Raw genomic sequence first — 27,017 nt, forward strand, 5'->3', positions numbered from 1 at the left:
TTACTGGGTTGTATTTTTCTAAATATAAAGTATTGCAAGGTTATGAAAGAAAAAATGAAAATGATACTATTAGACAGGGCTGTCTACCGTAGCCAACGATAACTTTGTGCACTACGTGGTTTTATACCAATTTTCACCGATGGTGTGAAAGTTTGAGTCGGCTTTGATTGGAACTCCTAAAGACATAAGAAATTGAAGCCTGGTTTACTTTTCCAGTATTCTTTTTCTTGTTTTTCTTGAGTATTTTTCACTTCCATGCACATTCTTTTTCAGCTGGGCAAGCGAAGACAAAGGCTGGCCACAGATAAGATGTGTAATATACAATATTAGCGTAAAAATGCTATCAGATAATTTGATTCCTAAAACACCAGAAAATCCAGAAATCCCATGTGATAAAGACAACACTTGACTTATTCAGTCTCTAAGCATTTAAACTAGAGATGAACTTCTTCACATTGAACCATCTGGTGGCAGTTGCACTTCCTGTGAGGTTGGATTAATAAAGTCATGTTTCAGAAGTTGGGTAGTTTGCCATGTTAGGTGGCACATTCTTAGGTGACAACCTAGCTGAGAACAGGAAAAATTCTTCAAGATGAATGGAATTGGTTTTATACGGACAGTAGAGACTCAAATCTGCACTTTCTCTAGCGGGAAAGTCAACTCTGAATTATAGGCCAAGGCTTAGCACTGTTGAAGTACAGCCCAAATATTGACTGGTGAGCTACTCTCATCATCTAAGTTGGAAGGGAACTTGGTTTAGCCTCAGGACATGGAGAAGAAATGAAAAGTGATAAAAACGAATAATGTATCTAATGAACTGCAGGTTGGCAGTGTGTCACTGCTTCAATCCAAACAATACTTAAATGCTCAGAAAATGTCACCAGAATCCTACTTTCATATATAGCAAGGTGCCTATATTTCAGGGCTTCCTTTAGATTGATCTGGGACCAATGTTCATCATTGTCCTCATAACAAGTGGAAATCACCATGAAAATAGATATTGCTAAAAGGTTTTAATACATTTTGGAAGAAGGCTGTCTTGGATAGTTCAAAGTCCTGAATGTTGCCTTCCTATAGGGTGAAAAACTGAGAGAATGTACCACTCTTTCAGGGCCCATTTTGCCCATTCTTACAAAGTGCCCAGAGAAGACAACCCAAATGTGATGTTTCATAAAGTGATGCCCTTGACCCAATCTCATTCTCATATGTGAGCCACCCTGGCCATTTTGCAGGCTGCTGTCCCCTCAGAGTTGTATTGACAACATGAACTGCAGTGCTGGCTACCAACAGTCTATTTTGGTTGCAACAGGATAGCATCTATTGTTGACCTCTCTAGCATGAATTGTAAGGCCATGATTCATGCCCCTTTAGAGAGAAGAAGCAAGTTAACATTTCAAATATGACCATCTATTCAGCTTTCAATGATAGATTAACACCTGAAACCGTAACTTGTTATTTCTCTCCTCAGATGCTGACTGACCCACTGAGTGTTTCTAGCATTTTGTTTTAGATTTCCAACATTTGTAGTTTTATCTTTTGCATTGTGCACATTGTAAGGTCGTATGGCATTGAATGGCAGATTAACAATTTCTGTTCATTGAGCTTGGCCAGTTTGTCGCTACTTTGTGTGGTTGTAACTTTTATCACGTACATCTGATTCTTAGTTTCTAAGTTTAAGTGAGACAGTGGTGGTAACTTTTGTTCCAGCCTCCTAGAGCCTCCTACAAGTCAAGTTGTTGAATACTGAGTAGAAAGAAAGTAAGGTTTTATTTGCAAAGCATTTTCTTTTTACTGGGGGAGGGTGGTGGGAATTCATGGAACTGTACATGAATCATCTGCAATAATGACTTGCCATTAATAGACAGTGTCTGAACTGCTCCATGTACTACTGCAGCGCACACATGTGGCACACTGACCTGGACTATTTGAAAAAGCTTACCTTCCCCCACCCACCACCCCTCCCCCCCCACCCCCCACAAGTGTGTTGTGCCTTGCAGTTTAGCAGTATTTCATTTTTTTTTGCTATCACGCACTAAATGTCTTAGACTTTTTTAGAATTTGCTGTTCACAGGTAGTCACAAATAATAAACCCAGTTGACCAAAAAAAGTTGTCATTTTTGTGCACACAGCTTTATGCCACCCATTCTTTTCACTGTGATCCACGTTTCGTAACTGTTTTTTCTTGGTATTTGTTAGAAACTGGTTGAAACTTTTCTGTATGGCTGGCAGTAGTGGAACCTACTCCCTCCATTGGCAGAACTAGCTTTCTTTCTGTCTCTGGCGATTAGCCATATAGCATACTCTGTTCTCAGCACTGTAAACAGTCCCTATATGATATGGAGAAGCAATATCACTGTATGAAACTCACATGATGTATTATTCACTAGCACCCTAGGTGTGATAATTGAAGTAAATATCTTTTATACAAACACAGCACTGGCCTGCATTGTCTTTATTTATGCATAAGCCCTTGAAGAAAACATTTACTTTCTGATGTTACACAGAGGAAACATGCTCAAGTGTTATTTCTGCAATGTCAAGTAAAATATTTTTTTTTGAAACCCTTCATTTGTTTCTATGACCGTTATTTTCCTTTTATAGGTATAACAGCACTCATTCTGAAAAGCTTGAGTCTTGCATGTAACGTTTTTAGTTTAGCCCTCATTGCACTGGTGTCAAGCTTTCACGTTGAGGATAACATTTGTATCCACACTAACTAGGAGTAGCTGCTTGATTGTTCTCTCCCCACAGAAATGGCAGGACATTCACATTGACTGGTTCGCACCTGCCTGATGAAGATCTTCTGATCAACAGCTCAGACTAATGGGCCTTCTTCTAGTTATAACCCGGTAAGCAACTCCAACCTGCTTATACCAATAATGTGAATTTTCAGTATCTGGAAATATCCAGCTTTAGTTAACTTTTGGTTGAATTCAAATTGGTTTAATACTTCAGTCTTAATCAGATGTGCTGGCCCTAATATTCGCAACACACTCTCTAAATCCCCATCTTGCTATCTCGTCTCACCTTCTCAATACTGCAGTGTTGAGTATCTCTGCCTTATTACAACTTAAGGATGAGTAAGACTGAATCCAAAACATCATTCCTGTATCTACCATAAAATACATTATGTGAATCATGACTGTTCTTTTAAGTTAAAAATACCTTGAGATATAGGTCAAAGCAAAATCTACTGGATGATGTGATTTATACTTTAGAATACATGACCCACATTTTCAATCCCATATTTAAGCACTCAAACTGTTGAATCAACATTAGCACATTGAAGCCTATAATCCTCCAGTAGATTTTACTATTTGCAGTGGCATTTGTAGATTTTTGTTTAGTCTTGTCCTATTTGATTTAATATTCTTCATTTGTGGAGTCAGGATAGATTTTCATGCAAACTGTCTTGTTTTCTATTATTTATTAGCTTTCCAAATCTACTCTGCACCAGAAGTACTTCAATAAAAATCCAGCCCCCCCAGGAAACACCTGTAAGATGATCGAACAACCAATTTAAGTGTTGTCATTACAAAGCCAAATAATTGTAGCCAATGACGCTGCCATCAAATGAGATTTCAAATTATACTTTTTGTCACTTTCACTTCTAATGGTCCCATTTAATTATAAGTGTTGCATTCGGTCATTCCTGAGCTTGGCCTGAATATGTTTTAAAATATTGTTGAGCTGTTTGATTCTGAAATTTAAAACCCTCTTTGCCACAACACAGCCTCCAGAAATTGAGGTTACAACATTCTGTATCATACATCTTTATCATACATATTAGTTTGTTTCTCACAATACTGTTACCCCATATCCCTACAGGCATAGAATAGATGTACCTCTTGCATTAGTTAATCTGAAGTCTGCTATTCCAGTACAACCTATTGTATAGTCAATGATGGGTAGAGGCATTTGAATACTTGTACCTAAAACCTGATGTTGCACATTACATTAATCCAACACAATGCGGCAACCACGTGCAACCTACTTTGCTGATGTTAGGAATGCAGCCTTTTGGTGTGCTTAGAAGACAGTATTTAAACACCCAGGCAGTAACGTACCCCTTATAAATTCTCATATAATGGTCTTCACACAGTTAGGGGTGGTGGGGCAGGGGGAGATGCTTATGAGCTTTACCGACATTCTACTTTCAATTAGCAATAGCATGCAAGAAGTTCCAATGCCATTTAAACAGCTGCCTCCCTGCTCATGGTGATCTAACAACTGTTGCTTTCAAATCCATTTGCTAATAGGCAACAAGGAGAAGGAACTTGCATTCACTTAGCACCTTTCACAACTTCAGAATGTCCTAAAGCATTTCAGAGCCAAATACTTTTAAAGTGTAACAATGTAGGAAGAATAAACATTTATTATGCAGATTTTCCCATTGTCTTGTGATGAACACTTTTTGGAATACTGGAATTGGCCGTCAATGTCTTGGTTATCAGTACATATATCCTGCATTATCAGTGTGCTACTGATAAGCCATAACTGCAGAGTCTCTTTTCATTCATTATTTCTGTCCCTCACATTGGTTAGATTTCCCAGTGAGGCTGGTAACCTGATGATTTGCTAATAGATACCCACTTTATTGCTCTTCAGACATCACTGGTGTGGCACAAAAAATTTTTGTTCCAACTTGTCTCACCTGATGTTAAGAAATTAACATGTTGAGTCTATGTTCTATCACTGCATGTTTTGTCATGTGTTACTGCCTTGACTTGCTTTGCTTGCTGCATGTCTGCTTGTCAGAGTAAGGGCGGTACTAGAGAATAGGACATTTTTCTATTATACACAAGAGACATCATTAAGTGGTTGAAGTTTATTTATAACACCAATCCAAAGCTTACCACCTCTCCCCTTCCCTGTTAGATTATTCTTATAGGAGCATTGATTGCTGAATCTTTTAAAGGGGATCTGTATCAGGCTGAGGGTACTGCACATGCCCCGGTGACACCATATTGTCTTTGCTTAAATAATGCTAAATTATTAACAATTCTTCGTTTTCCTACCCTCCACACTTTCATTGCATCCAGAGTCCATGTACACACACGTACATTGTCTCCCATTGCACCCAAACACTTCACCACACGCACGCTCCCATGCACCCAGATTCTCACCATATGCACACTCCCATTGCACCCAGACTATCGCCACTGACACACCCCCACCCACCAATTGCACCCAGACTCTCGCCACACACACACACCCATTGCACCCAGACTATCACCACTTGCACACTCCCATTGCACCTAGATTACCACCACACACACAGCACACACCCATTGCACCCAGACTTTCACCACACACACACACTCCCATTGCATCAGACTACTGCCACACACACACACACAAAACCAGTGCACCCGGACTATCGCCACACACACACTCCCATTGCACCCAGACTATCGCCACACACACACACACTCCCATTGCACCCAGACTACTGCCACACCACATGCACACACCCATTGCACCCATACTATCACCACTCACACACCCCTATTGCACCCAGACTTTCACCACACATACACTCCCATTGCATCAGACTATCGCCACACACACACACACCCAGTGCACCCAGACTATTGCCACGCACACACACCCATTGCACCCAGACTATCGCCACACACACACACACTCCCATTGCACCCAGACTATCGCCCCACACACACACACGCACACACACTCACATTGCACCCAGACTATCGCCACGCACACAAACTCTCATTGCTCCCAGACTACTGCCACACCACATGTACACACCCATTTCACCCAGACTTTCACCACACACACACACACTCCCACTCCCATTGCACCAGACTACCGCCATACACACACACACACACAGACACACATACCCAGTGCACCCAGACTTTCACAACACACGTAGAGTAAAGCATCAGAAGCATACATGATGCTGATGTAATAATGATGTCAGAACACATGACTGGGAAGCAAGAGAGATCTGGAAGGAGGAGAAGCTCCAGCTGTGTGTAAAGGTCCAAATGTGTAACTATTTACTGTAAATAAGGAGTAATGGTTTTGAGAAATGACTTGAGCAGCATACTTTGAGAGAATAGACAATGCCCTAAACCTCCTGTCTAGACCCCAACCACACAATGAAACAATGCACACTTCCTTTGCACCCAGACACATTACAAATAAAAAATGAAGCACTGTGTAAAACAACAATCTAAGTTGTTGTTGAAGGTTAGCTGTGGCCCAGTTGGTGGGTCTTTCACCTGAGTCAGAATGTTTTACTCCAGAGAGTTGAGCCCATAATTTAGGCTAACACTCAGGTGCAACCCTGAGGGTGTGCTGGATTTTTAAAAATTTCATTCATGGGATGTAGGTGTTGTTGGCTAGGTCAACATTTATTGCCCATTCCTAATTGCCCTTGAGAAGATAGTGGTGAGCTGCCTTCTTGAACTTCTGCAGTCCATGCAGTGTAGGTACACCCACAGTGCTGTTAGGGAGGGAGTTCCAGTATTTTGACCCAGCCACGGTAAAGGAGCGGCGATATATTTCCAAGTTAGGATGGTGAGTGGCTTGGAGAGGAACTTCCAGGTGGTGGTGTTCCCACTTGTCTGCTACCCTTGCCCTTATAGATGGAAGTGGTCATGGATTTGGAAGGTGCTGTCTAAGGAGGCATGGTGAGTTCCTGCAGTGCATTTTGTAGCTGCCACTGTGCATCGGTGGTGGAGGGAGTGAATGTTTGTGGATGTGGTGCCAATCAAGCAGGCTGCTTTGTTCTGGATGGTGTCCAGCTTCTTAAGTGTTGTTGGAGCTGCACTCAACCAGGCAAGTGTAGAGTATTCCATCACACACCTGACTTGTGCCTTGTAGATGATGGACAGGCTTTGGGGAGTCAGGAGGTGAGTTACTCGCCACAGGATTCCTAGCCTCTTGAACCTGCTCTTGTAGCCACAATATTTATATGGCTAGTACAGTATAGATTCTGATTAATGGTAACCTCCAAGATGTTGGTAATGGGGGATTCAGTGATGGTAATGCCATTGAATGTCAAGGGGCGATGGTTAGATTCCCTCTTGTTGGAGATGGTCATTGCCTGTCATTTGTGTGGCGTGTATGTTACTCACCACTTGTCAGCCCAAGCCTGGATATTGTCCAGGCCTTGTTGCATTTGGACACGAACTGCTTCAGCATCTGAGGAGTCGCGAATGGTGCTGAACATTGTACAATCATCAGTGAACATTACCACCTCTGAACTTATGATGGAAAGAAGGTCTTGATGAAGCAGTTGAAGATTGTTGGGCCTCGGACACTACCCTGAGGAACTCCTGCAGAGATATCCTGGAACTGCGATGATTGACCTCCAACAATCACAACTCCAGTTTTGCTAGGGCTCTTTGATGCTACACTCAGTTAATGTTGCCTTGATTGTTGAATGAGATATTAAACGAAGGTCCCATCTGCTCTCTTAGGTGGGCATATTTCGAGCAAAATCAAGGAAGTTCTTGCAGGTGTCTTTGACAACATTTACCCCTCAGCCCATATCACTAAAACAGATTATCTGGGTCTTTTATCTTGGAGCTGTTTGTGGGAGCTTGCAGTGTGTAATTATCTGTTGTGTTTCCTACAACAGTGACTGCATTTCAAAAAGTATTCAACTGCCTGTAAAGCAATTTGGGACATTCTGAGGTCATGAAAGGTATTCTATAAATTTAAGTCTTTATTTCATTAAAGAGCACATTCACAGATTGTAATCTCAGTGACAGTCACCTTGTCAGTAGTTTGAGAGGGTATTTCATTGTTGATGAAATTAAGGCCTGAATATTAGTGGATGAGTTATATTGGCAGGTGTGTTGGGGTTGGGGGTAGAGGCGCGCAGAGTTTCTGGCAGCAAACTGGGAAGTCCCGGTTTCCCTGTAAACCATGCAGTTTTAACTCCCCAGCGTCCATCTTTTGTACTTTGGAGGTTCCCTACCTGGAAGTCAGCCTGATTGACAGAACTGGCTTCCAGTCAGGCAGGGAGTACTCCAGACCAAGCTACAAACAGGTAGGTTTAATACACAACCCCTGTGAGTCTTTTATTAAAAACAGAATGTGCTGGGAAAATCTCAGTAAGTCTGGCAGCATCTGCGGAGAGGGAAGCAAAATTAATGCCTTGAGTCAAATATGACTCTTCTATGAACTACTTCTGTTCTGAAGAAGAGTCATATTCGACTTTTTTGAAATTTATTCTTTCGTGGGATGTGGGTGTCACTGGCAAGGTCAGCATTTGTTGCCCATCCCTAATCCCCTTGAATTGAGTGATTTACTAGACCATTTCAGGGGGCATTTAAGAGTCAACCACATGTAGGCCAGACCAGGTAAGGACAGTAGATTTCCTTCCCTCAAGGACATTAGTGAAGCAGATGGGCTTTTATGATAATCTGCAATAGTTTTATCATCCTCATTACTGAGAGAAGCTTTCGATTCCAGAATTATTAATTGAAATTAAATTCTACCAGCTGCCATGGTGGGATTTGAACCCCTGTTCCCAGAGCATTAGTCTAGGCCTCTGGGTTACTAGTCCAGTGACATTACCAATACACCACCATCTCCCCCCTTCAAAACATAAACTCTGTTTCTCTCTCCACAGATGCTGCAAGACCTGCTGAGTTTTTCCAGCACCTTCTGTTTTTAATTTCAGATTTCCAGCATCCACTGTATTTTACTTTTATTTCTGTGAGTCTTTTTATGGGAAGTATGGGGGGAAGCATTCCTGTTCCTCCTGAACCACAAAGTAGTGTGCGAAAGGCATTGATCTTTTCCTCAAATCTGTCCTCCCTTCAGTTCAGCTGCCAGGTTTCCCTGGCCGGCCAGAGTTAAACCTCCACAGCAGCCTGAATAAGAGGCTGTCAGCCACATTAAAATATTTAAGTTGCCAGGCCACCTCCTTGGAGTGTTTTGGCTGCCTTCCTCTTATTCTGCCTCAGTTGAACCCCAAAAGTGGGTGGGTTGGGTTTTAAAAAAATATTTAACCCCAACCTGCCTGTTTTTGTGTGCTAAAGCTCACGCCTAATGTTTGTTAATAGCAGGTTTTTAATTTGGTGAAAATAAATTAGTCAATGAGTCTGCCACTGAGCCTTTACTAGAACAGATTTGGCAACCTTCAGCTGCTTAGTGAGTAATGAAATTATTTTGGACCCCTCTTAATGATGGTTCAGAGACTGGAGTTCCATGGCTCTGTAGATTGTCTCTTTAGCTGTGAGCAGAAAATTCACCTAGTGGTCCTGCCTAGTCACACTGAGCAGTAGGTGTTAAAGCAATTCGGTTAGAATTCAAGCTCCACCCCCTTTCTGGGCAGTTGAAGGTTGAGAGGTAGCTCCTGCTAGTTAGGTGCCTGGGTATCAGAAGAATAATTTGTGTAGATGCCATTCCAAACCTTCCAATGTTTGTGTCAGAGCTGGGGAGGGAGTGAATTTTATTTGCAGTGATAGCTGTTAAGGATTACGTGTGTTTTATTGTAAGCATACAGAACCTAAACCAAAGATCACAGTGTAACATTTGCCTTCAGTTTGGGCCACTTTCTATGTAGAGTCTTTCAAATGCTTTCTTGGCGGGACATTGTCCAAAGAATATAGGGAAGCTATGGTCATTTTGAAACTAACAAACCTCAGAGCCCCAGACATTACTTCCATCTCTCTCTACCTGTTTTTCTCTGTCTTCTGCATGTAGGTGGACTGCAAAGTAATCATTGTGAGATATTAGTTTGATCATATGACAGCTGTTTTTAGTACAGTGAGTGCAAGGAAAGTATAGCAGGAAAGGAAAATTCACTCATTGTTGCAAAGTGACTAACCCCCTCATTTGAGAATGAAGTTTGTTGAGATGAATCTCTAAGTCATTCAATTACTTGATGGTAAATTGTGGTTAGCGAAATTGTGGGGAAGCTATAACCTTCTTTGTGTTTGATATTATATTCTGTGTTTTATTCTGCAGTGAATCGAAAGCAAGAAATAAAGGCAGTTGGTGCTTTCCACTGCGCACCACCTCCTGCCCAGTGACAAGATCTCCGCTCTGCTTTATCTTCAATTTTGAGTCTGCATTTACGCTTCTAAATTTATTTTCTTTAGTTAGTTCAAGTCTTAAGTACAAGAGTGACATAAAGACTTACACCCTCATATACTCATTGCTACAGTCATTAATAAAAAGGTTTGTGCTGCCAGTCATGAAGTGGAGCTTTGCTTGCTCAAAGTGGACAGAACTCCTTAACCCTATTTAGAAAATGTCATTTATTTTTTTGAATTTCAGGATTCTAGTTTTAGGTCTCATGGTTAAGAAAGGATAAATTTCATAAAGTTAGCCATAAACAAAATATGTAATGGGAGGGTATTCCAACAAGGTCTGCTATGAATATTCTATTACCCAGTCTGTATACCATGTTTAAGAATTCTCTGAATTATTGTATTTTATAGCACGCTTAAGTGCATAGAAACTTACTGTTGATTCAGACACAAAGTTAACTTATTTTAATCATGGAAATGACTGTGTCCCTTTTTGTTGACTGAGATTGATTTTTCTTTCCATAACTCAAAATCCGCATAATAATTTCATGTTTCTCTGTCTTTTCCAAATGTATTTTCTTCGGCAATTTCAATTTTTTGCTTGTTTTAAAATTTCAGAGACATTAAGTTTGAGGAATAATTTCTCATTCTTTTCATTGAATCAATGAAGAAAATTGAGATATAGAAATGTCAGTTTGCCTTTTAACCTAGCCAATAAAGGTGCCATATAAAAGGTTACTGTACAAGATAAAAGGTTATGATGTTAAGGGTGATATGTTAGCAGGGATAAAGGACTGGCTAACCAGCAGGAAACAGAATCGAAATGAATGGATCATTTTCAGGATGGCAGACTGTAACTAGTGAAGCACCAGAGGTATCAGTGCTGGGGCCTCAAGTATTTATAGTCTATATTAATGACTTGGATGAAGGGACTGACTGTATTGTAGCCAAATTTGCTGACAAATTGAAGATAGGTAGGAAAGCAAGTTGTGAGGAGGATGCGAAAAAATCTGCAAAGGGATGTCAATAGATTAAACGAGTGGGCAAAAATTTGGCAGATGGAGTATAATACGAGAAAATATGAGGTTGTCCGCTTTGGCAGGAAGAATAAAAAAACAATGTTATTTAAATGGAGGCAGATTACAGAAGGATCAGGATGACCTTGTACATGAATCATGAAAAGTCAGAACACATGTACAGCAAGTAATTAGGAAGATAAATAGAATGTTAACCTTTATTGCACAGGAGATGGAATATAAAAGAAGGAAAGTCTTGCCACAACTGTACAGGGCATTTGTGAGACCACACCTAGAGCACTGTGGACAGTTTTGGTCTCCTTACGTAAGGAGGGATATACTTGAATTGTAAGCAGTTCACTAAGCTGATTCCTGGGATGAGGGGTTTGTCTTGTGAGGAAAGGTTGAGCAGGTTGCGCTTATACTCATTGGAGTTCAGATGAATGAGAGGTGATCTTATTGAAACGTATAAGATTGTGAGGGGGATTGACAGGGTGGATGCTGGAAGGATGTTTCCACTTGAATTTAAATGTATTATTTAATCTGACACACATTAGCATTAGGAAAAGCAAGCATTACATCGCAGCAATCTAGGTCCGGAAAATTATGTTATGAATTATTAAATATCTCCACTAAAAGAGAGATAAGCACATTTTTGGTTGATCTGCACAGTATTAATACATAATTAATAATTCCAGACAAAGGTAAGCAACGACATAGCTGAAGAAAGAAACTCTAAAATTGATCGAACCTTTTTTAACTTTTTAATTACTTAATGACGTTTGAAAAAACTTGAAGTAAAGAAGCTGAGTTGTGAATGTAACAAGGTAGAATTTGGACACTTGTTCACATGCTGTTGGCTGCAGTAGTTGAATTAGTATAGAAATGATGCGCTGGTTCTCTTGTTAGAAGTGGTCACTGTTTGCACCTTATTTAACCAGCATTAACACAATGTTTTCAAGCTTTCATTGTTATCTGCCTCTTTACTGAAATAAAAGGGCTTTACAGAAATAAAAGGGATACAGTTTCCAGTTCATTACTAATATAATAGTAAAGATGATATACTTAATGATTCCTGTTAGAAAGAAAATAGAGATGCACAGAAGGGCAGTCAGCATCTAAAAGGAAAGGAAGATCAATATAGAAATCTCAAGGTTGGAAGAAATCATAGGTCCATCTAATTCCGCCTTTCTGCTGCCCCAACGATGTGTTTTTCCTCAAGAGCATTTATCTGAAAGAGGTTTAAGCGATTTTCCACTCCAGCTCATTCCAATTGCCATTCAATGTGCCAACAAAGTAATGTTTTGTTGATTCCTATTTAAACCTGCCTTCTCACCTTAAACTCATCCTCTCAATCTTTGACAATATTGACAACCCTAACTGATCTCCCTCCTTGAACCTTATTATTGTCCCTTTAATCTTCTTTCTAGTAGGTAGCCCCAAATCTTTGAACATGTTTTATTCTCCAGCTCTGTTAACATCTTAGTAACTCTTCTGTATCCTTGTTCCAGCTTAATTCCATCCTTTCTGCATTGAGTTCCAAAGCTATGCACACTACAAATCAGCCTTACCAACACTATCATCGAGTGATAGAAACTTACAGCACAGAAGAAGGCCATTCAGCCTGTATTGTTCCTAATACTAAAACAAAATGCTGCGCATGCTGCAATTCTGAAATAATAACAACATTGCTGGAAAAACTCAGCAGGTCAAGCAGCATCTGTGGAGAGAATCAAGAGTTAATGTTTCAGCTCAATGACTTTTCATCATCACTGAAGCAAGATAGAAATGTAATGTTCCTAATAATGCTGTCAGACTAACTGGTCTGTAGTTAACGGGGTCCTCTGCATTTGTCTTTTTTTCATTAAAACATTGCATTCCCCATTTTCATGGTTTCTGGTATGAGCCTGTCTCTTCCAGTGGTAATCCTAGCATATCCATGAGGTCTTTATGAACCCATCTAGCCCAGGTGTTTTATTTACTTGGACCTTGTTTAAGTATCCAGTTACTAGCATAGTTGTTTCATCCCTCATGGTGCCTTTACAACCGCTCCATTCTGTCCTTTTCGCTATACATATTGAACTAAAGAACGCCTTTAACTTTCCTGCCATGTTCACATATCTAACCTCTGTTTCTGTAGCCAATGTATTCTTGTGGATTTTCTTTTACTTCCTAATGTTTATTTCCTTATCAGTTGTAATTTCTTGAGCTTGCTTTGCTCTTTTAATAATTTTTGCCACTGTTGAATCTCTCCACACACTAATCCGTTCACCACAGAAAACATCTGTACTTCTCTCTTTAAGAAGCTGACTCACTCACTATTCGATCTTGAGAATGTTTAGATGTTTGTTTCAGATTTCCGCTATGATTTGTATTAATGATTTCTGTTGTTGGTGTGTTACTACAGCTCGCTGTGCTGAGTTACAGATGCAGTTCACTGAGGCTGTGAAAACCACAGCAGGACAAAAGGAGCTGATCATAAAGCTGGAACAGGACCTCAGTACCATCCAATCAATGTCCTCCCTTCAACGCCCTGACACTGAGGTACAAATGATTTTCCATGTATGCGGACAGTTCACTTAATGGTATCTAGGGATACTGATGACACCATGACCCACAAATACCAGACAATGACCATCTCCAACAAATAATCTAACTATCTCCCTTGACATTCAACAGCATTACTGCGGCTGAATCTTGTGCCATCAACATTCTGGAGGCCCAGAAACTTAATTGGACCAGCTATGTAAATACTGTGGCTGCAAGAGCAGATCAGAGGCTGGGTATTGTATAGCTTGTAACTCATTCCTGACTCCTTAAACCATTCCCACCATCTAAAAGGCATTAGTCAGGAGCGTGATGGGATACTACTCATTTGCCTGGATGTGTGCAAACCTAATAACACTCAAGAAGCTCGACACCATCCAGGAAAAAGCAGCCTGCTCAATTGGCATGCTATCCACCATTTTAGACATTCACTCAGTCAACTACCTCACGCAGTGGCTGCATTAAGTACCATCAACAAGATGCACTGCATCTTTTCCACAGAGAGTAGTGGAGTCAGGGCCATTGAATATATTCAAGGCTGAGTTAGACAGATTTTTGATTGACAAGGAAGTCAAGGGTTATGGAGACAGGCAGGAAAGTGGAGTTAAGGCCACAATCAGATCAGCCATGGTCTTATTGAATGTAGAGCAGGCTCGATGGGCAGAATGGCCTACTTCCGCTATTTCTTATTTCTTAGAACATTGGTTCTCAAGTGTGGTCCATGGATCACTGATGCTCCACGAGGGTTCTCTTTTTGGTCCAAAATGCAAGTCACTGACTTACAACACCATGGCCGAGACCATATAAGAGGCCAGGTCAAAATCCTCATCCCTACCAGTCACACAACGTCACACAATGAAACTGGCTCCTGCATGTACAGTATGAGTTATCATAACAGCGAGCAAAAACAATGTGATTTTATAAGCAAGATTTATGTTACTGTTACGACATATGACTGCAAGATACATTTTCAACACTTGTGGGGCTGAAAATAAATGAGAGGAACTGGCTGAATGTGGAGCCCTGCATGAGACTGAAGCTTCCAGCTGGAACCAGGTATCACTTCATTGGCATCTCATAAAAAATAGCATCATTCTTCTCATAATTCTGATGAGATTTTTTGTGGTGGGAAGTGAAAATAAATGGGTTATGGTTGTTAGGTGGTCCATGGAGTCTCTTGCTCTGCCGAATAGCACGTGGACAGAAAAGTTTGACCTAGAAGAACAAGCATCACTGACAAGACTAGCATTTTATGCCAATCCCTAATTGCTCTTGAGAAGGTGGTGGTGAGCCACCATATTGAACCACTTCAGCCCATAAGCTGTAGGTACCCCCACAGTGCTGTTAGGGAGGAAGTTCTAGGATCTTGACCCAGTGGAAATAAAGGAATGGCAATATAGTTCCAGGTCTGGAAGGTATGTAATTTGGATGTGAACTCGGAGGTGGCAGTGTTCCAATGCATCTGGCTGCCCTTGTCCTTCTAGATGGTTGAGGTCATGTGTTTGGAAGGCGCAGTCCAAAAAACTTGGCAAGTTGCTGCAGTGCATCTTGTAGATGATACACACGTCAGCTACTGTGCACCAGTGATGGAGAGAGTGAATGTTTAAGGTAGTGGATGGGATGCCAAATCAAATGGGCTGCTTTGTCCTAAATGGTGTAAAGCTTCTTGAGTGTTGTTGGAGCTGCATTCACCCAGGCAATGGAGAGTATTCCATCACACTCCTGACTTGTGGATGGTGGACAGGCTTTGGGGAGTCAGGAGGTGAGTTCGTGCAGAATTCCCAGCCTCTGACCTGCTCTTGTAGCCATAGATTTGTGTGGCTGGTCCAGTTAAGTTTCTGGTCAACGGTGACCCTTGGGATATTGATGGTGGGGGATACAGTGATGGTAATGACAAGAGGAGATGGTTAGATTCTCTCTTGTTGGGGATGATCATTGCTCAGAACTTGAGTGGCACGCACATTGCCGTTTATCAGCCCAAGCCTGAATATCTTGCTAAATGTGGGTACCGACTGCTTCATTTTCAGAGGAGTTGCAAATGGAACTGAACATTGTGCAATCATTAGCGAACAACCTGACTTCTGATCTTATGATAGAGGGAAGGTCATTGAAAGTCTTTCAGAAGCTGAAGCTGGTTGGATCTAGGACACTGCCCTTTGGACCTGAGATTATTGCCTTCCAACAACCACAACCATCTTCCTTTGTTCTTGATATGACTCCAGACAGTGAAGAGTTTTCCTCCGAATTCTGATTGGCCTCAATTCAGCTAGGGCTCTTTGATGCCACCCTCAGTCAAATCCTGTCTTGATGTCAAGGGCAGTCACTTTTGTCTCAACTTTTGAGTTCACCTCTTTGTGCATGTTTGGACCAAGCCTGTGAAGAGTTCTAGAGCTGAGCATCCTGGTGGAATTCAAACTAAGTACTGGTGAGCAGACTGAGTCAGTGCTGCTTGATATCACTGTCGACGACGCCTTCTATCACTTTGCTGATGATCAAGAGTAGACTGGGCAAATTGGATTTGTCCTTTTTCTGGAGAGGACATACTTGGGCAATTTTCCACATCGTCACTTAGATGCCAGTGTTGTAGCTGTACTGGAACAACTTGAGTAAGAGTGCAGATATTTATGGAGACCAAGTCTTCAGCACTGCATCCACAATGTTATTGGGGCTCATACTCTTTCTTTTAAGCAGTGCAGTCAGCCATTTCTTGATGGAATGATTGAAATTGGCTGAAGACTTGCCTTGATTTATAGACAAAGTACAAAAACAAGGAAATCATGCTAAGCCTTTGTAAAACAAGTGTTAGGCCTGGAGTACTGTGTTTAATTATGGGAACCACACTTTAGAAAGGATGTCAAGGCCTTGGAGAGGCACAGAAAAGATTTGCTAGAATGGCGCAATGGGTGAGGGACTTGTGTAGAGAGACTGGAGGAATTGGGGTTGCTGTCCTTGGAACAGAGAAGGTTAAGAAGAAATTTGGCAGAGGTGTTCAAAATCATGAAGAGTTTTGATGAAAAGAACAGAAAACACATCATTAGTTTTCACATGTACGCTGACGACACCCAGCTCTACTTCACCATCACTTCTCCGCTGTTGCTAAATTATCAGTCTGCTTGTCTGACTTTCAGCACTGGATGAGAATAAATTTCCTCCAATTAAACATTGGGAAAACTGTAGTCATTGCCTTCGGTCCCTGACTGCCAACTCCATCCCGCTCCATGGCAACTGCCTGAGGTTGAAGCAAGGCTGTTCACAATCACGGTATCATGTTTGATCCTGAGATGAGCTTCTGACCATACATCCACACCATCACTTGCACCAGCTATTTGAACCTCCATACCATTTTGCCAACTCCATCCCTCCCTCAGCTCATCTGCTGCTGAAACCCTCATCCATATCTTTGTTGCTTCTAGATTTGACTAATGTAATGCACTCTTGGCCAGCCTCCCACATTGAATTTAAAGCCATCCAAAACTGAGCTGCTTGCATCCTAATTCACACCATTCACCCACCAGCGCACCCCCGCTAATCTACACTAAATCCCAGATAAGCCAAAGCCTCAAATTTACAATTTTCATCCTTGTTCTTAAATGCCTTCATGGCCTTGGCAATTCCTACCTCTGCAATCTCTTCCAAGCCTACAATCCTCAGATATCTGTGTTCATTTAATTCTGGCCTCTTGAACATCCACCATTGGTGGCCATGTGGACAGCTGCCTAAACTCTGGAATTCCTTCCCTAAACCTCTCCTTTCTTTCTTCCTTTAAAAAGCTCCTTAAAACCTACCTCATTGACCAAGCTTTTGGCCATCTGCCCTAATATCGCCTTTAATGGGCTCATTGTCAAGTTTTAATTTATGACGCTCCTGTGAAGTGCCTTGGGTGGTTTTATTATGTTAAATATAAATTGATGTTTTGATAGTGTAAATAAAAAGAAACTTTTTCCAAGGCGAGAAGGATCAATAGCCAGGAAACACAGATTTAAGGTGATTGAAATAAGAAACAGAAGCTACATGAAGAAACTATTTTTTAACACAGTGAGTGATTGTGATCTGGAATGCTTTGCCCAATAGGGTGCTAGAAGCAGATTCAATTGTAACCTTCAAAGAGAATTTGATAAATAGTTGAAGGAAAGACATTTTGCAGGTGTAACTCTTTCGAGTACAAACCCGTTTCCATCTGTTTCAGATGAAGTTACATTGTTTCATAGTTTGCCATTGTGAGATTTGAACTCTTGATAATCTTTTAAATGAAAATCAAATCAACAAAATTGGGATAAATCAGGCACAGCCCCTAATTCAGGTCAGCTGTAAAACCAAGGACAAAAGTTTAAAGGAACCTTACAAACTTTAAGTCAAAATGTGATTAAAGGGGTCAACAAAATTAACATGTAACTCTTTCGAGTACAAACATGTTTCCATCTGTTTTTTCAGATGAAGTTAAATTGTTTCATAATTTTGCCATTGTGAGATTTGAACTCTTGATCTTAGGGTTACAAACCCAGTACCATAACCACTTGGCTATTTAGGCCAAGCAATTTGCAGGTGTAACTCTTTCGAGTACAAACCCGTTTCCATCTGTTCCTATTCAGATGAAGTTACATTATTTCATAGTTTGCCATTGTGAGATTTGAACTCTTGATCTTGGGGTTGCAAGCCCAGTACCATAACCACTTGGCTATTTAAGCCAAGCAATTTGCAGGTGTAACTCTTTCGAGTACAAGCACGTTTCCATTTGTTTCAGATGAAGTTACATTGTTTCATAGTTTGCCATTGTCAGATTTGAACTCTTGATAGTTTTGCCATTGTGGGATTTGAACTCTTGATCTTAGGGTTACAAACCCAGTACCATAACCACTTGGCTATTTAGGCCAAGCCCTAAATGTTTGCCAGCGGTGGGATTCGAACCCACGCCTCCGTAGAGACTGGAGCCTTAATCCAGCACCTTAGACCGCTCAGCCACGCTACCACATCATAGTTTTGCCATTGTGAGATTTGAACTCTTGATGTTGGGGTTACAAACCCAGTACCATAACCACTTGGCTATTTAGGCCAAGCAATTTGCAGGTGTAACTCTTTCGAGTACAAACCCATTTCCATCTGTTTCAGATGAATTTACATTGTTTCATAGTTTGCCATTGTGAGATTTGAACTTTTGATCTTGGGGTTACAAACCCAGTACCATAACCACTTGGCTATTTAGGCCAAGCAATTTGCAGGTGTAACTCTTTCGAGTACAAACCCATTTCCATCTGTTTCAGATGAATTTACATTGTTTCATAGTTTGCCATTGTGAGATTTGAACTTTTGATCTTGGGGTTACAAACCCAGTACCATAACCACTTGGCTATTTAGGCCAAGCAATTTGCAGGTGTATGTGTATGAGCAGGGGAGTGACAATAATTAGATAGGTTGAGTATCGTTGAAAAAGAAACGTGGAAGCTTTTCATCTGGTACTCATCAGGACATTCTGCAAGATACCAATATAAGGGGAACACAATTTATACTGCATGAGAAGCGAGTGCAGGTTGACTGGCAGGTGGACTCTGATTATTGAGGTGTTGTCATGGAGAACGCACCTGTGATGGTGACTGACAGTTAACTGTCAAGCATTGTTTGAAATTTAAACCAGGCAACTTGACCCTGATTGGTCAAGGCATTGTCCTGAGGAATGAGTCAACGAGCTATCTTGTTTAGCTGAAACAGGTGCAATGTGTGTACATATTCTTTCTGTCTGCAAATTAGATAGCTATACCAAAGAGCAGGCATTGACATGATGGATCAACTGGCCTCCTTCTGTGCTGCATCAATCTATGATTCTATATTTAAGGAACTTTAATTGTGGAAGCTTTTATCTTTTGAATGGCACGCGTTCTGGTGTTTAAAAATAAAGCAGCCTGCTGACTTCAGGTGGGAGTCAGTTTTGGGAAATGCTAAAATCTCCTGGACTTCACCCTATGGTGAATGGATCAGGACCTACTTTGATCCCCACACCCTGATTTCCAAGTTTATTTAGAGACTTTGTGTCTTTGTCTTAGCAGCCCCTTGCACTAACAACCATCTGTGTGAAAACACTTCTTACATCAAATGATAATCCTCAGTCTGTGTTGTCTTGCTTCTGATTGATCAACCAGTGGAAACAATGCTTTCAGAGAGCGCCGACCCTTGTTCTGCTATTAACACTTTCTGCTGTCTGACCTTTATACCACTATTAGCACCTGCCTTAGTCTTTAACACTATCATTACCACTCCCTTTGCCTTGTGTCTATGGCATCTTTGTCAAATCTCTCCTGAGCTCCCACCGACCCTGACCTGTTTGCTCCATCCCCTCTTATACAGTGTGAAACCTATCACATTTCTACCTTTCTTCAGCTCTGAAGAAGTCATACAGACTTGAAACATTAACTCTGTTTCTCTCTCCACAGATGCTGCCAGACCTGCTGAGTTTTTCCAGCATTTTCTGTTTTTATTTTATATTTAAAAAAACTGTACTTTTGAAAGCCTAGTCCCCGCGCACCACCCCCCCCCCCCCCCCCCCCCCCCCCCCCCCCCCACCCCCAACCTAACCAGCTTATGAACACGTTGTCAAGAACTGTCATGAATAACCCCTCAGTCTTGGCATTGTTCCACTGAATCCTCCTGTAACTCCAAGCTCTTCCTTTAATAGTGCCCAGGGGTGTATAATTGTGGTCTAACCAGTGTCTTATTCTGGAACTTACTCTAAATTCTGATTTTCCTCTGACATCAAGGGAGCAGATCTGAACAACATGGAGAAGATTCCAGAACCCATCAAAGAAGCTACAGCCCTCTTCGGTAAGAATGCAACCAATGAAATATCCTAGTGTCTAAAAGCAATTTATTTGTATAACATTCTGAATGTTAAACTCAGGTGAGTGTAAGATAAATGAAAAATGTGTGATCAGGTGATGCAAAGATTGAACCTGATAAACTTGCATGTTTTTAAAAATCCTGAACTGTTGTAATTTTTCAAATTCTGGCAGTTATGAGATCAACACTAATTTGTATTTACATAGTGCCTTTAATCACAGAGTGCTTCACTGAGGAAAAAAAACCTGACAACAAGTAATAAAGGGAGAGAGTTAGGAGAACATGACATTGAATAGATATAGGTTAATCAAAGATTTTTCAAGGGCTGAGGAAGAGGAGTTTAGTGAGGTAGTTCCAGAATGTAGGACCAATATAACTGAATTCCAATCCACCAATGAAGTTGCAGGAGGCCAGGACAGAGGATTAAGGAGAGTGGCAAGGAACCGGAGATAAGTGATTACAGTATAGTGAGGGGAGCTCTGAAATAGATTTGTAGATCATTAGAAGTTTTTTGAACTCGATTAATTATGAAGCAGGGATCAAATAGAAGTTACTGAATGGGACTTGAGCAGTGCTGAAGTTACTGTATGGGATTTGAGCAGTGCTGAAGTTACTGTATGGGATTTGAGCAGTGCTGAAGTTACTGAATGGGGTTTGAGCAGTGCTGAAGTTCTGAATGGGGTTTGAGCAGTGCTGAAGTTACTGAATGGGATTTGAGCAGTGCTGAAGTTACTGAATGGGGTTTGAGCAGTGCTGAAGTTACTGAATGGGATTTGAGCAGTGCTGAAGTTACTGAATGGGGTTTGAGCAGTGCTGAAGTTACTGAATGGGGTTTGAGCAGTGCTGAAGTTACTGAATGGGACTTGAGCAGTGCTGAAGTTACTGAATGGGACTTGGGCAGTGCTGAAGTTACTGAATGGTGTTTGAGCAGTGCTGAAGTTACTGAATGGGGTTTGAGCAGTGCTGAAGTTACTGAATGGGACTTGAGCAGTGCTGAAGTAACTAAATGGGACTTGAGCAGTGCTGAAGTTACTGAATGGGGTTTGAGCAGTGCTGAAGTTACTGAATGGGGTTTGAGCAGTGCTGAAGTTACTGAATGGGGTTTGAGCAGTGCTGAAGTTACTGAATGGTGTTTGAGCAGTGCTGAAGTTACTGAATGGGGTTTGAGCAGTGCTGAAGTTACTGAATGGGGTTTGAGCAGTGCTGAAGTTACTGAATGGGGTTTGAGCAGTGCTGAAGTTACTGAATGGGGTTTGAACAGTGCTGAAGTTACTGAATGGGGTTTGAGCAGTGCTGAAGTTACTGAATGGGGTTTGAGCAGTGCTGAAGTTACTGAATGGGGTTTGAACAGTGCTGAAGTTACTGAATGGGGTTTGAACAGTGCTGAAGTTACTGAATGGGATTTGAGCAGAGCTGAAGTTATTAATGGGACTTGATGTGAACGGTGCTGCTTTGGGCAAGCAAGAGTTTGTGAAAGTTTATCTTAGACTTAGGAGTGATGCCTGTGGATTGGAGCAACCATTACACCCTTGCTCAAAAAAGGGTGTAAAGATTGGAAGTTTGCAAATGCAACACTGCTATTCAAGAACGGACAGACAGAGAAAACGGAATTGTCCTAAGACAAGAAGCTGAGTAATTTGGGACTATATTCTCTGGAGTTTAGAAGAATGAGAGGTGACCTCATTGAAACATTCAAGATTATGAAGGGGCTTGACAGGGTAGATACTGAGAGGCTGTTTCCACTAGCTGGGGAATCTAGAACACGGCTACACAGTCTCAGGATAACTGGCTGATCATTTAGGATTCAAATGCGGAAAAATTTCTTCACTTAAAGGGTTGTGAATTTTTAGAATTCTCTACCCAGAGGGTTGTGGATGCTCCACCATTGAACATATTTAAGGCTAAGATAGTCAGATTTTTGGTGTCTCAGAATCGAGAGATATGAGGAGCGGGTAGGAAAATGGAGTTGAAGCCCAAGATCAGCGATGATCATTTTGAATATTGGAGTAGACACAACAGGCCATAAATCCTCTCCTGCTGCTATTTCTTATGTCCTTAATTTGTTCTTAAGATAGGCTCAGTAACTACAGGCCAGTCAGTTTAACTTTGGTGGTGGGGAAACTTCTAGAAACAATGATTCAGCACACCTGTAGATTAATTGAGGAAAGCCAGTACAAATTTCTTAAGGGAACGTTGTTTGAACTAACTTACTTGAGTTTTTTGATGAGGCAGCAGAGAGAGGGTTGATGAGGGCAATGCTGTTGACATGGTGTACATGGACTTCTAAAAGGCATTTGATAACATGCCACATGACAGACCTGTGAGCAAAGTTAGAGCTCATAGAATAAAAGGGACGGTAGCAACATGGATATGAAATTGGCTGAGTGACAGGAAACAAGAAAGTAGTGGTTAATGGAACAAAAACAGAAAATGCTGGAAAAACTCAGCAGGTCTGACAGCATCTGCGGAGAGAGAAACAGAGTTGACGTTTTGAGTTCATATGACCCTTCTTCTGAAGTGAACTGACCTGGACATTGTTGTGCAGGTCACAATTTCAAAATTTGTGGATGATACAAAACTTGGAAGCATTGTGAGCTGTGAGGATGTCATCAGCAAAAATGGCAAAGCTGACCCCATGCCTGTGGATAATGTCACCTAGGGGTTAAAGGATCATACGGACTCGAAACGTCAACTCTGTTTCTCTCTCCGCAGATGCTGTCAGACCTGCTGAGCTTTTCCAGCATTTTCTGTTTTTGTTTCAGATTTCCAGCATCCACGCTATTTTGCTTTTATCTTAGTGGTTAATGGATATTTTTCAGGCTGAAGGAAGGTTTATAGTGGAGTTCCCAGTGGTCAGTGTTGGAACCCTGCATTTCCTGGGCATTGTTGTGCAGGTCACAATTTCAAAATTTGTGGATGATACAAAACTTGCAGGCATTGTGAATTGTGAGGATGTCGTCAGCATACATGGCAAAGCTGACCGCATGCCTGTGGATGATGTCACCTAGGGGTTAAAGTGTAATTGAGAAATATAGGAAGCCTTGGGTAGACTGGAAGTAACCAAAGGTGGGAGGAGAAGCCAATCATGGAGATGCAACTTGGATATTGATAATGTGCAAATCTGCTTCTTTGACCCTACCCTGCCTGCAGTGAACCTGCATGTCATCAGTAGTTTAGGCTACTTGAATTAGATTTCATTTGTTTTCTGTAGCTGTGTTGTGTTACCAGCCCTCCAGGGCTCTCCTGGAGTCTTCACTGCAAGCAACCAGGAGAGTAAAAATCATATGGATAAATTTTAAAAATCATAAAGATAACTGTGTGTACTGTTTCATTGTCTTTGAACATTTTTGTTTGACATAATAACATCTGAACTGGGAGAAGGGCTAGTTGACTGACAGTCAGGAATTATCCAATCAATAATGAAGAGTCAGTTAGCTCTCCAATTGGTCATCAGGATGATCATTGGGTGACCAATGGTGGGTGAGATAGTTTGGAGGAAACCTTCCAGAATATATCTGCTTTAGTTGGAATCTGTAACCCGTAGTGATGGATTTGGTGCTGCAGGTATTTGATATACTTCGAGGCATTCATTTTAGCTAATGTTCTGTTTATAAATATGCTCACTAAATATGTTTCTGTGTTGCAGCTTCTGGTCCTTCTCCAACATCTGAACTTCCCCAGGGACAGATGGACTCCCTGCTTTCCATCATTTCAAGTCAGAGAGAGAGATTTCGAGCCAGAAACCAGGAGCTGGAATCTGTATGTATGCTACAACACTTCATACTGTGTCGAACTTCTGAAAAGAATCCATGGTTTTAGATTAATAGGCTAAGCCTGCGAAGAGTATTTTCTCACAAGCAACTGAACCATGGAAATATGCAGGATCAGAGGAACCATTTGACCCATTGTGTCTGTGCCTGTTCTTTGATAGAACAGTCAAAAACTAATCCCACTGCCCCAATCCCTCCCCATTGCCTTGCATCTTACTATACTCAAATATTTAGTGAATTTTAGTGTAAAAGATGTAACAGTCTCTGTCCCAACTTCTTCCTGTGGAAAATATTCCTGACTTGCGCAATCTTCATAGAACAACATTTTTCATAACCCCTCTTTTCACATACACTTGGTGACAATCGTAAATTGATGACCCCTTAACATTGACTCTCCTATTAAAACCTTTCATAATTTAAAAAAATCTAAGTAAATCTCCTCTTAACCTTTCCTGACCCAGTGGAAATGTCCCCAAAGGATATTTTGACCAAAGGTTGAAAACAAGCACTAAATGGTTGCAGCGCTAATAAAATTAGCCTGTTTGAAATCTGGATTTGTCATATAAGTTTTGATTTCCATCACTTCAACATGCCTGGAGCTGCTAAACCAGAAACCTGCAAGTTTAACACTTAAGTATCAATTAGACACAACTTTTGTGGAGCAGCATATAGGAACATAAGAAATAGGAGCTGAAGTAGGCCATTTGATTCCTCAAGCCTGCTTCACCATTCAGTAAGATCATGGCTAACTTTCTGCTTCCACTGCACCTTGCCACACTATCCCCATTTCTTTGACTTCCTTAGTTTTCAAAAGCCCACTTATCTTTGATTAGAACATGTTGAAGGACTGAGCATCCGCAGATTGTTGAAGTAGAGAATTCCAAGTTTCACAATCCCTCATCTCAGTCATAAATGATTGCCCCCTTATCCTGAGACTGTGATCCCCTGTTCTAGGGGAAACATCCTCCCAGCATCTACTTCCAGCTCCTTAAGAATTTTATATGGTTCAAGGCAATTACCACATTTACATTGAACCAACCCTGGTGATGACAATGCTCAAACTCAGTGGTCTGGGCACAAGGGCCTAGTATAGCTGACGGTGTTCTAGAATTGAGTTGGATTTGTGAAGATTTTCCAGACTGGTTCTGAGCTGCATTTTGAATTGCTTTCTTCAGTCAGACTACTTTAGGGCTGAGACATTGATCATCTTCCTCTTCGACTTCTGAGCTTGCGATGTCTTGGTACTAGCTAGATGTCCATCACCAATTGAACAAGTGAATTATCTGTCCAGCTGGCATCAGCCCCCACATGGGTAGAGTGATACAGACCTTTAGATCACTTAGATCTTTGACTCAAACAAGGACATAATCCATGAGTTGCCAGTGCTTTGATCGAGGATGCTACTATATGCTTTGTATTTGGCCTTCTGGCAGAAGAGGATATTTGTTTAATAATAACACTTGGTTAGCAGGAGGACACCGTTTGCATTGGCTTTTCCAACCCTATTTTACCAATGGTTCCATTCCAGACTTTAATGCCAGCGTTGGCTATGACTCTGAAGTTCCCCAAAAGGATTATTTTTTTCCTTTTTTTGTGATGACAATGAGAACTTCTTCAAGGCCAACATAGAACTTTTCCTTAAAATCCTCATCAGAGTCAAGGGTCAAGGCATCAGTGCTGATGACATATTGATTATGGCTGAGCTGTAGGTGAAGTGTCATGCGTCTTTCATTTATACAATTCAGGACTTTGGTTGTGACATCCAAGACCCTATTCCAGATGGCAAAACCAACTCTGTGGACTCGAGGGTCACTGTCAGTCTATTCTTTCCAGTAGAACATGCATGCCCCTGCTTGTTCCTTCAGCTGCCCCTCCCCAGGAAGGCAGGTTTCACTGAGGACAATTATGTCAATTTGGAGTCTTGATAGCTTTCGTGATACAATTACAGGTCTTCTTTCTGGACAAGTTACTCTCGAGATTATCCATGAGTGTTCTAATATTCCAAGTTGTAAAATTTAGAATCCTCTTTCTTTAACAACAAAGCTGGTGATCCCGATGAGTGTGATTCCCCAGCAAGGAGTATGTGGGACAGCCTATTTTTAGTGGACCTTTTTTTGCCCTCTCCCCACTTTGGATGAGCAAACGGTATCCTAAAAAGGACTGTTTAGTCACAGATGCTGATGCTCAAAGACACCTCCACCCCTGCACAGGTGTCCAACTTCATGCATCTGTCATCTGTGTGCTGATTCATGACTAGGGACTCCCAGGTTTGCAGCTGTGCCCCTGTTGTCAATCTTCCATTGCCACAGGACTTGGCAGATGGACTGTGGTAGAAGCCTGCATGTGAGGATCATGAGGATCTTGGGGCACCATCATTGTCCACACGATTTTGACAGGTTGGTGGCCAGGTTTGAATGACCAGGACCACAGTCTTCCTTTGCTTGTTCTGCCATCAAGGACATTTGGACCACACTTTGGCACATCCCCCAACCTTGCTGCCATGGATGGTCCTATCAGGACCAAGGAATCCTGATGGTACACTCAAGGGATCATCAGAAGGCAGAAACCTCTCTACCACATCAAGATGATGATCCACAGATATGTGCACTTCCCTCAGTAAGCCCATAGCGGTACCAGGTGCCTTAAATTTGTTTTTTCAATCTTGTCCTCATTTGCTGCTCCAAATGTAGTAAATGGTCGTTTTAAAATCACTGTTAATAGCATTGTCTGTGACTTGCTTTACTTCCTTATTCTGAATCTCCCATTGACCCTTTCAGTTCCCTTCATGGCCTATTTCATGTCATCATTGGCCAGTGGAGAGTTTAGGCAGGTAGCTC

General features: G+C 41.4%; 1 protein-coding gene and 1 non-coding gene across 3 annotated transcripts in view; one reads left to right on the forward strand and one right to left on the reverse strand.

Annotated features, from left to right (window-relative positions):
• LOC121282775 (protein CASP-like) overlaps positions 1-27,017 on the forward strand; it is a 698,867-nt gene that overhangs the window by 561,335 nt on the left and 110,515 nt on the right. Inside the window, exons 15-17 of one of the 2 annotated variants that reach the window (XM_041196552.1) lie at positions 13,446-13,582; positions 20,332-20,395; positions 24,057-24,169. In XM_041196552.1, the coding sequence (XP_041052486.1) occupies positions 13,446-13,582; positions 20,332-20,395; positions 24,057-24,169 (314 nt within the window). Of the gene's footprint in view, positions 1-2,751; positions 2,850-9,957; positions 10,037-13,445; positions 13,583-20,331; positions 20,396-24,056; positions 24,170-27,017 lie in introns of those variants that run through there. The other variant, XM_041196551.1, reaches the window with a different exon arrangement.
• trnal-aag lies at positions 18,470-18,551 on the reverse strand. Its single transcript has one exon. It is a non-coding gene; the product is annotated as a tRNA-Leu (tRNA).

Source organism: Carcharodon carcharias, chromosome 10 (assembly GCF_017639515.1).
Source record: "Carcharodon carcharias isolate sCarCar2 chromosome 10, sCarCar2.pri, whole genome shotgun sequence".
Classification (NCBI taxonomy): domain Eukaryota; kingdom Metazoa; phylum Chordata; class Chondrichthyes; order Lamniformes; family Lamnidae; genus Carcharodon; species Carcharodon carcharias.